General features: G+C 40.6%; 1 protein-coding gene across 7 annotated transcripts in view; it reads left to right on the forward strand.

Annotated features, from left to right (window-relative positions):
* Window positions 1-10,221, forward strand: part of klhdc3 (kelch domain containing 3) — a 35,505-nt gene extending 25,284 nt beyond the window's left edge. For 6 of the 7 annotated variants that reach the window (XM_027010566.3, XM_027010568.3, XM_081724352.1 and 3 more), the window contains 3 exons: window positions 6,659-6,732; window positions 7,400-7,478; window positions 8,620-10,221. In XM_027010566.3, the coding sequence (XP_026866367.1) occupies window positions 6,659-6,732; window positions 7,400-7,478; window positions 8,620-8,686 (220 nt within the window). In that variant the 3' untranslated portion in view covers window positions 8,687-10,221. The remainder of the gene's footprint in view (window positions 1-6,658; window positions 6,733-7,399; window positions 7,479-8,619) is intronic. The other variant, XR_014126372.1, reaches the window with a different exon arrangement.
* The last annotated feature ends 1,257 nt before the right edge of the window (window positions 10,222-11,478 follow it).

An 11,478-nucleotide genomic window follows, 5' to 3' on the forward strand; every position in this document is an offset into this window, starting at 1 on the left:
AACGTGCTATACTTTTTGCCTTTCACAATTATGCCCGCATGGGTTGGATAGGGCAGCAGTGATCTTGTCAGATTTTGAAGTCATTGCAGTTACCAACAACAAAAAAAGCTTAATTTCTTCCTGTCTGTCATAAATTACTTAACAGGTCCTCCATTTCACAGGTCCCTTTGACTTTCTCCATCCTGTATGTCTTTGTTGCACACCCTTCAGGTCAGAGGGGAGTGTGCAGACATTTCCGTGTTGGCAGTGGGCTATGTGCACTTATAACAGCCCAAGGCAGGATATGGAGAGTTTAGCGTATGGCAAACGGCCATCAGACAGGCCATGATAAGAACCAGAACAGCACCAAATGTAGGAGAAAAGCACCCATTCAGTTCTTACGAAATGGGTGTACCCAGAGACAGAGTTAGTGTAGGTTTTAGTAGAAAAAATATGGAGCAAAATTGAACACTGACAGGTCATTGGTAAAGGGTTTTCAGCTCATTAGCAGTGATCTGTAGTAAATAATGTTCATCTCAATAGTCTGCATGACTTTGGTTTCCAGGCTTCTATCTTCCCTCGTTGCCTTTGTCTTATGTGTGTGGCTTGTGTGTGTGTTCAACCTTGATGAGGCAGAGCCTGCAAAAATGTAGGTTATGTAAAGAAAATAAAACTCTCCTCTCTCAAGAGTACAGCCCGTTGCACAGTACAGGCCATCAAAAGGCCATTTGTGGTGTGGCTTTTGGAGAATACAGACCATTGGACTTCTGCTTCTTTTAGACTGTTAGACACTGGGGACCTTTTTAAAAAAAATTAAAACACTCATTTTCTGCTTTTGCTCCAGAAACCAACAGCATCCAAGGCCCCATGTACTCTTGAATTTCCTCCAACCAAAGTCCTGCTGTTAAAAAGATAACAGTATACCGATAATTTGCAAAGATTTTCACACAAGGAAAAGGTCTGTTTCCTTTCCCATTAATAATGTGGTCGCTCTTTAACTCCAGCATAGGTGTTACCTAAATAAAACCCTGTAGCATTCTGGACTTTGGCATATTAAAACCCCTAGAACTCTGGGCATAAATCAATTTAATAATGGCTTCATCATATTTGTTAAACCCTCTGGAGCTTGTCTCATTTTGTTAACTGAATTTATAAAAAGAGCATCAGATTTGTCAGTGGCTGCCAGTCTACCCAAAGGAATAATTTCTAATCTAAATGCTGATGCCTCTGGTTGTCCATGCCTCCCAACTCTTGGGGCCTAATCCTGCTTGTAGTCCCTTGGGGCTCTGATAGTTGACTTGTAGGGTTTTGGAGATTAAGATGGAGGAAGTGTGGATTTTGAGGAATGTGAGGATAAATCCCAAATCTGATGGAGATATGAATTGATTAGCTGAATTATCTCAGAAACAAACATCATTATCTATAGCGAATGCCTTTATTTATTACTATTTCATATGGATGGGAGAAGATTATTTGGTGATTGATCTACAGGTCTGTTTGCACGTATTCACACACACACTTTTGCTATTTGGCCTTGAGTGTTAATAATGTTTGAAAACAAACACACTTATTTCTACAAGCCTGTATTGTGCATCTGGACTCAGTAGATAAGCTCTTCCTCAGGAAGTCATATTGCATGATGAGTTCCTCTAAGATGAAGCAGTTTGGGGAAGAGGAAGAGTGTCACACATGAAATCCCCTGAAGAATGAGGATATGCACAGTGACAGGATTGAAAGATGGGTGAAGGTGGTGTTCAGATATTGACTAGCTTGTCATTTGTTAAAGATATAAATGTGGAGAAAATGCTCTTGAGTATATGTATGTATCATAATGTGGCGAGATTACTTCAGTTCTTTACAGTTGCCTTTTAGAAAGAGGAGACTTGGAGGATTGTATAGCTGAAGGAGTAGAGAAAGCGATTTTATATTTTAGTGGTGATGGTGTTTAGTCAGTTACTTCATTGTCCACATGGGGAGGGGGATCTGGCTAGGAGTTTAGTGGGAGAAAAGGGGCAGGGCCTGTTGTGCTTTCTAATGATACTTTGCTGCTCATGTAACAAAGGCGACCCATCAAACAACAGGAGATCCCGTAAACTAACACTCTAACACTTCTCCATTCTGTGGCATCCTCTCTCTCCTCTTTTCCTTCTCTCATGGGGTTCAGCCGCGCATGACGCTGTGGTCAATTTCACATCTAACGGCGGTTTTTACAAGTGCGTGAGAAACCGTCTGCTTCTAGTATAGCCTATCAGCTGCTTCTTGCTGCTTTGTGATCAGTCAGTAAGACTTGGCTACTGGAAGGAGCATAGCCTCATCTGATAAATCTTGTATCTGTCAAATCTACATTTATTCATGTAGGACATAGTAAATGTAGTTTAAGCAAATGGTGTTCTGTGTTTTGAGCCTGTGCATAGTCCAAACTAACATGTTAATTTCTACTCTTTGTTCTGACTCCATTAAAGTGTGGCTGTTCTTTGATTTGAGAGGATGTCTGTCTCTTGATGTCTGCCATAGATTTGGTTAGTATCACCATGATCAACCAAAGTTGATTCACAGGCTCATTCACATGACCAAAATTTCATCTTTATGAGCAACCTTGTTTAAATTCCCTGATCAGCTCAGGTTTATTTCACAGTGGTCTCTCAAAATTATTATATCTAACTTGCCTTTCTGCACAAGATAAGTATACACATTGTTTGACAATAATTTTATTTTTACTAATACTTATATATACACCTTGTTTGTTTATCCCTCCTCCCAGTTTAATACAATAAGACAAAGTGTTTTCCCCCTCCTCTCTTACCTCTGGTGGTGTTATTTTAAAAGCCTGCCGTGTGATACTCCAGCGTTCTTGAGGGTATCAGGCAGGTTCATAGGGCACGATTCATTAACTGTGAGTAGCGTGGCAACCGATGAAGGTAAATAAATAGGAGCGCGTGTACACTAATGTAACAGCCTGCGGGTGTGATGAAGGCCCTGAAGTAATCCAGGGTGGCTGACCTCCCGCAGGGCAGGCGGCTGTAATGACTTCTCCAGCTGGCCCTTGGGGACCCCTGGGCTCGTGCTTCCAGCCTCTCCCAGCCTCTTTAAACCATCAGCCTGTTTGTTTAGGGAAGATTAGGAGCGTAAAAACCTTACAACATCCCGCACAGCACAGAGATGGAGAGAGTGGACGCCAGCATTGGGGGAACCATAGGCAACAGGTTGACAATTTGAAGCCCAGACGACAATTGGTATTTATGTGGAGAACAAGTTCTTCTACATAGAAAAACTAAACACAAAAAACTTACCATAAGCACACAATGGTTTTACCTGATATGACTTGGAATGGTGTGAACAAAAAATGGGAAAATCTCATGGGCCTGATTAAAGTGACGTGTGAAGTCCTTACACTAATTGCAGAAGTCAGCTATTCTTATTTTTATTGATAATTTCTAGAAACAATTGATTCAAATTCAGTGTTAAAAGTACTTTAGCGACCACCTATTTTAGTTTGTGAAATCAAAAACTGTTGCCCAGTGATGATGCTGGCATGAGATGACTGAAACTTCATTTCTTCTCAGTCCCAGCTTTAGGAGCCCAGAGGCAGGCGTTTTGCAGTCACTCATTTTGTAACTGTGCATAGGCTCGAGGAATAACTGGATTGATGAAGGGTGTCTCTCTGAACAGCTCCCTCATTCAGTAGTTGGTGAAATGACCAAGGTGTCAGCCATTTTCTAAGGTGTCTCATTGTCCAAACTGTTCCCAGGAAAATTCTCACAATGCATCATAAGAACAAAGGAGCAGCATTGCTTATACATTCCCTGATAAGAAACTGTTCATTGCTCACGGCTGCATTTTCTGAAAGTTGTTGGACAAGTGCACAACTATTTGGTTGATAGGTAAATGTAAAAAACAAACCCTTCTTACCTAACTGTGGTCATTTCTATCAGCCCATGTAACCATTTTCCAGCTGGTTAATACTAGTAAGTGGGCTTCGTTACATTATTTTAAAATATAAAATAGCATGTACTGTGTAGCATGTGACAGAGCCATCAGTGTACCACTGTGTTCTTAGTATTAAGAACAATTAAAAACAAATGAACAAGAAACAAAGTGTGACGAGGGCAAGCAGGATGCAAGTGCAAGTTGAGGTTTTAAAACCATTTAATGAAACTGAAAATAAAAAGACTTTGAAATAAAGTAATACAAACAACAAAGACAAAATGGTCCGTAATGTCTTTTTACTTTAGGTAAACATCAGCAGCACATAAACATTGAATGGAATACTTATTAATACACAGAGTTTTCACTTACAAACACCAGAAACAACCAGTGACCAAAAGGATAAACAAAGGAGAAAAAAACACACACACTAATGTCTAGGAAAACTAGACGCAGGTAAGGAGGTTAACAAGGTGATGTGGCGGCATGACGAAAAGGGAAGACAAATGCTGTGTTCGAAATGGCCTACTACATACTACTCACACATTGATTGGGTCCCTATGCAGTATGCGACCAAAATAAAAACATTTTGATGGTTGTGAATGAGGTTGTTGGTTTTTTTTTTTTAAGCTGCAGCTTGTTATCTGGGGGAATCCTCACTTTGACTGGTCACGGTAATCTTGCTTCATAATGATGTGCCGACACGCGGTATTCAAATCGTTATTTGCATCAAGTCACCACAGCACTACATGTGCCAAGATTTATTCACACTCATGACATTAAAGTGAATCATTAAGGCAAGAACATCTGAAATGAGCATTAAGACTTGAAATGCCGTGTGTACACTACACGGTTTTTGCTCTGATTTTTGCTGTCGCAGTTGAATGTTTTGGGCTTGGTGACAAAGCAATGCACACACCCGAAAGTGCTTGGGTATTATGAAAGGTTCAGCAATGTGACTTTCCTGTTCTGCGAGCTGTCACAAACCTTATGTTATTTGCAGTATATCTGAAATCTGAAATTCTTAGCAATTATTCTTGGCAAATCTTGTGTACCTCTGCGACAAGTAATAGGAACAGTAAAGAGGAACAGTAAAGAGGAACAGCTAGTAAGAATGAGAGAGAAAACTCTCACAGAACTGCTTGCACCACTGCTGCTTCTGACCAACAGCAATTTTGGTTAACAATTATGTAATGCAGAAATCAATAGCAGAAATTAAAGTTTTCAAACTGAATCTTGTTTTCGTCAATACCATTTGATGAGCACTTGAGAGGGCGAGGAAGATTGAGACTGAGACTTTTTGTTTGACTTTTTGGGCGTTAGGGCATTTAGAACCTCACCATACCAGGTTTCATAGGTTTTATTTTTCAAGCCTAACTCTTAACAAATAAATTATGTGAATGAAAATCTTTTCTACTAAGATAAGCCTAACTTTATAACACAATGGGTTTTATATGCCTCTATAAAACTCTTGAACTTATAAATGGTTCTGCTATATGTACAGATATTACTATTTGTCCATGAGTGTTAATAAATACATTTTGCTTTTTACTGAGCTTACTATTCAAACAAAATACATAAACATTCCTGATATTGTTAGCAGGCGTCAAGTCAGGACACGTGAAATCTGAGTTTCAAAACTTTAAATTAGAACGGAGCAGTTGATTCATTTTTGCTGGAATCCTTTGAGCATTCTGTTTTTTGTTGCCCTGTTTACCTCCAGCTCTCTTTGAAGAATAGATAGTCCTTGTCCATGTCTAATCAACCAATTCCTCCTGCACAATTTCCTTTTAATTCTTTTTTTTATATTGATTCTGTTTAAACTAATACAGAATCTACCATTACAGCCAGTTGTTCAACATGTTTACCAAGTGGTATACCATTCTCATGTGTGTTTTCATGGAAATTAGTATTTGCGGATGAAGCTGCCTTTGTCGGTGGCCTCTTAAGTTTAAATATTTTGAAATGTGTGAGCTTCATCTGCGAACGCTCATGTAGTGTTCACACCTGTGCATCAACCCAACAGGTCACAGCTGATAAATGGTATGTAGTGTGATCAACATAGTGATTTCTGAGATTTTGTAAGCCATGTAGTGTCTATTTGGCATGGGAAAGGAGCCTATATGACATTTAGATGATCTAAGAACAAGGTAAGGACACCTAAACCCACAGAGTAGCCACAATTTAAGAGTTGCCAAGAAAATTGGGAGTTGACATGACCAGCAGCCATATCTTATGTAGGGATAATGAGAAGGATGTAGGAATGATACCTTAACTGCAGTATAAGAATCAACAGTCTGTCTATGAAACTGAAATGACATATTCAGAAATAATTAGACCACACAAATTGCTTTCCTTTACCTCTAGCCAATAGTGTGACTGTGTGTATCCTATAAAGGGAAATTCCAATTTCATGTTTTTAAGAAAGCATTAAACATTAAAGGGGTGGCTGCTGTTCACCTGACCGGACACGTTTTCTTATATAGATTTATGAAGTACAGTATCAGATAGTATATAAATGACATCCTTGGGCATCTTTTGTTTCAATTAATAGGTTGTTTAACTAATAGTAAAGAAGTTGCTGCAAATTTTATTGCTGACTTCCCTGTGGTCCTAAGCAGTAACATGTTGCCCATGTAAAACCCAAACTCGGCTCTTGGACTGAGTTTTGTATAGCCTAACTGGATATTGTCTTGCATCAATACTTGACTTTTTTTAAGCTTTTTTTTTTTTTTTTTTTTTTTTTGATTTTCAGTCCCTGTCCAGAACAAGGAATGGGTGATGAGTTCAATCTCATGGACCACTCTGATCTGTACATCTTAGACTTCAGTGAGTATATGAATGTGTCACCTTCACTAGGTGTCTGTGTGTGTGTGTCTCTCTCTCTCTCTCTCTCTCTCTCTCTCTCTCTCTCTCTCTCTCTCAATTTTGCACTGAATTCCGTCATTCCCGTTCCCATGCCAGTCTTACAGTGGGGTAGCGACCTACATCCGTCTGCAAGCAGCCAAGCACCAAATATAGGCACTTCCTCTTGGCACATGTTCTGTGCTGAGCCTGGTTGCAGGGGAGCGAGTGGAATGCATTTTATACAGCATCACCAGTATAAGGGACTGGCATGGCCCAGGTCCCCTGCAGCTGTTGTCGTTGGTTGCCAGTCACAGGCACATACACGTGAGTCTTCCTGCTTCAGAGGCTCCATATGGAGGTGTGAGTTATGGCTCGAGCTTAGAGGAAGTCTTTGTTCTCACAGGAGGCTGCACATGCTTGTGTCTGCCTATTTTAGTGTGCCTTGTCTGCTGGCACTGATAGGGAGAGAACAGGTAGTCCTGTCCAGAGTGCACATGTTAAGTGGCGTGAGCAGGAATGGTGTTTTGCCCTGTCCTGGGTGTAGGCAAAAGGATGGAGGTGGAAAAACAGTAGTTACTGACCGTATAATGGTAGTTAGACAGCAAAGTTTATATTACTTGAGAAACATTTTTCTTGTGTTTCTTTTCAGGTCCAAATTTGAAGACCTTATGCAAACTAGCTGTTATTCAGTATAGTTTGGAGCAGTCAGGACTGCCACATGATATCAGGTGAGACTGACTCTTCTCTATTCCATTTCAGACCTTAAAGATCTACTTTTGATTGATCCTTACCCCTCCCCTCTCCCCCATGCATGCACCCACACACAAACACCCCCTGCTGTGTCAGGATGCGTGGTGAGCTTTGTAAGATCTTGAGGAAGAGGTCAGGGGAGTCTGATTGACTCCTGTTGCCCCTTTAAGCGCCCTGTACCGTATCATCCCAACACACTCCTGGCCTGCGTGCATCTCTCTCTCGCTGTTCCTCTCACACTAAAACACACGTGCGTGCGCACACACACAGACATTCATAGGCAGCTAGAGGGAGGGTGAGTGTTTGTAATCAGACCCATAGATAACAATCTGAACCTCAACCCTTGCCCTCTCATCAGGTCAGCTCCAGGCCTTTGTCAGCGGCTGCTTCATCCTGGTGATCAGGTTACACTCCCAGAGCCTCCAGAACCCTGTGGGGGTGGTTGGAGTGTCCAGGAGTAAGAGTGTGTGTGTGTGGGGGTGTGTGGGTGTGTGAGTGAGAGTAAGAACATGACAACCCCCCCCCCCCCCCCCAAAAAAAGACATGATAAGCATGAGGATGATAATCCTTCGAACAGTTGGCCAGTAACACTTAGAAGTAGCAAGTACAATAATTTGTCTACAATATTATCATTTTTTCGAAGCCCCAAAGAACGGTTTTTGTAGTCACTGTCAGACAGTGCCCACCTGTAGCAAAATATGAGAAAGCATTTGGTCCATAGTTAGAAATCACCACCAATGTTTTTGGTTTGAAAAACACTTCACTAATTAGTCATTCTTTTAAATAAAAATACCTTGGTCAGCCTTTGTGAGAGAACCTGTTCTTCATTTGTACTGCACCACTAACCACTATGGTTGAGACTGATGGACTTGTGAGGGGCTTTGAAAAGCATCAGTACTACTGGCTCTGGAGATGGAAGGGCCCCCTTCTTTTAAGCATCTACAGAATTTGCTAGACACTCTTATCCAGAGCAACTTTCATACTGATAACAGTATGTGTGATCCCTGGGAATTGAACTCATGACCTTTGTGTAGCTAGCACCTTGCTCTAGCTTCCCTACCAGGTGAGCTACATGAGTAGGTTCTAAAAACTCCTTTCTGTGCTTTTCTTTCTGTGTAGGTGGGAGCTGGCTGCAATGACTACCAATAGCAACATTAGTCGACCCATCTTCTCCTCTCATGGCTAAAGTGGGAAATCTGCCAGAACCAGAATGAAAACCCTGGGGTTCTGCTCCTAGACCTTAATCCTCTGGGACTCTGGAGAAGATTTCTCAGACACGTTGCATCAAGATCCACATTCTCCTTGATCTAGATGACTTTGACTCTCATTAAGTTTTGTCTATAAAGCCTAACTCAGATTGTGGTTTTTCATCTGTGAACTCTGTTCTCTAGGTTATAAAAGGTTGCACATTTTACTTCTTTGAGGACAAACTGCAGTAGTTTCTTGGAGAGGAACATAGATATGCAGACATTAAAATAATTTTAGATATTCAGTGAGGTTATAAATGAATGTGATTTCTTTAAAGGTTTTGCGATTGAAAACTCTTTTAGATCAGGTTTTGAAACTTCCTTGTTTCTCTTTTTTACAATTAAGTGTTAATTTTCAGTGTCATTCACTATTTTGATTAACCAGGTTCTAAATGTTCCCCATGATTTTATCCGGGAAGAAGGTCATGCCGAACAAATGCATTTCACCAGAAGGAAGAGAACCAGAGGATCTTACATGAATGTCAAACCTACACTATGAACTGGTTGCTTATCAGAAGATTTTGGGACTCTTAATGACATGAACAGACCAGTGGCTGACAGATGGTATAATGCCCATGTGTACTGCAGCCCTCTCTGGGTGTGTGAGGCAACATTAGTCTGAGATCAGCAGTCTATATATGTATATGACAGTGCTGCAGTCTGTATTGGTGAATAATGCTGCTGCTTTGGGATTTTATTTGTTATGCTTTGTGTTATTTGGCTTTCAGTTCATAGGTCATCTCTCTCTCTCTCTCTCTCTCTCTCTCTCTCTCACACACACAGTCTGTTTCAGTAACCATGTTTGCAACGGTTGTGTTATGAGCAGCGCTGGTCCGACCTTTAACTTTAACTTTCTCCTGTTGCAGCTTCCTTCTAGAAAACCAATAGACACTGACAAAGACGTTAGCAATCACATCAGTTCTGATGGTGCCAAATGCTGAGCAGTTCATGTCTTTTTTGTGAAGCCAGGTGCAGTTACAGATGTGTGTGACTGCAGCCATGGAGTTTCTCAGGAAAGTTCCAACAGGAGAGTGTACAGAGTTCTGTGCCCTGTGCAGTGTGAGTGACACAGACGCAGGTATATATTCATGCGTTTACCAACACCACATCCTGCCCATATGTGAATATTTAAGACCCACAGTAATATTTGTCACTACCTCCCCAAACACCTCGAGCAGTACAGGCCATGTGTGCTTGTGTATGTGGAGTCTACTGCATCGGCAGTCAGGGTACTCCAAATGTTGCATACGATGTTTGTTATAATGTGGCATTCAACATTGCTTTAGTTCAGTAGTTACCGCAGTTACACTGTGGTATTCACAATTACATTAGATCTACAGTTACCACAGTTCAGCTGTGACATTTAACAATAACCTATTCACTCTTACCAACCATGCAGTGAGTTGGACAACTACTCAGTGGTGCTCAATTTTGTGGATGAAATTTGAGCAAATAAAATGTTTTCTGTAACATATCTTGAGTTGTTTCTGCACTAAATGTACTCATTTTATGTACTGATACTATTTCTGCATTCATAACGGAAATCCACAACTCAGACTTAGCATAAGAGCTGTTCAACTCATCACTAATTTATAAATGCAAAATACACAAATGAGAGGGATTGGTAGTAAAGTGGAAAATGCTAGGGATTTGCTTAGGATAAGTAATTGGATATTGGCAATATCTATTCCCAAGTGATTTCATGTGAATTAGTGTTGTACACAGTTCCTTAGTTTCCTTTGTGCTCAGATAATTTCACAGAAAGGAGCAGAAGTGAATATTTTAAGGAAAATAGAATAGAAATCTATTTTCTAAAAATAATTATTAATGCATAGTTTTATTTATTTATTTATTTATTTATTTATTTATTAAAAATAAGGTCATCTTCCATAGTATGGTAAAACTAAAGGTATGGATCTGGGCCTTTACTGGACTCCAGCTTGTGTTGCACTTTGGTGAGATGGAACTCTTGTGTGAAGTCTGACTTTGTGGTTTAGAGGTGAATGTTAAAGGCTAAGTGGCAGGAGAGCCTTGTTCTGACATACTCCATCTGTTGGATCACCTCATTTTCCTCTGCAACCTTAAACTTGCTTCTTCACAACTGTCCAAGAGGCTGCCAGTCACTCAACCGTTTGTTAAGAGAAAATGATCTCAATCACTGCCCTCTCTCCTGGGAGGAGCTCTTAGCCGTTCTGCTTCAGACCTAAATACGGTATTTAAACGAATGTCGTGTCAGTGAGCGGAGTGTTGTTATGACCTGCGGCTGTCTCAGTGGGACTCCCCGCAGTCAGCAGTACTCAATGTGGATGAGCGAGCTGAAAGATTGTGATTTATCACCAGAAGATTAAGACTTGTAACCTTTGACATCAGCTCTGTGATGATTTGTGTAGCATGTAGATTAAATGTTTTTGGCGGCAGATTCACAAGCAGCACTTCACAATTTCATTTTAGCTAATAGTCGGCTGGCGTGTTCAAACCTAGAGTGACATTCACTGTACTACAGCGAAGCTGCAACAGTAGGCTATTGTTTATAAATTCCATAAATGAAATATATGGCTAAATAGCCTATTGCTAGACAGGTGATATATTTGAGTCAGCCTGTGTTTGACCGCCATTCGAACACGTATCGGAAACTTTCAAGCCATTACAATGTATATGAAATCTTGCACGAGCATTTCTAACGCTACGAACGCAACAAATAATTAGAGGCAGGCTTAAGGTCAGTAAATGT

Source organism: Electrophorus electricus, chromosome 12 (genome assembly GCF_041902795.1).
Source record: "Electrophorus electricus isolate QZ-2024a chromosome 12, ASM4190279v1, whole genome shotgun sequence".
NCBI classification, from domain to species: Eukaryota; Metazoa; Chordata; class Actinopteri; order Gymnotiformes; family Gymnotidae; genus Electrophorus; species Electrophorus electricus.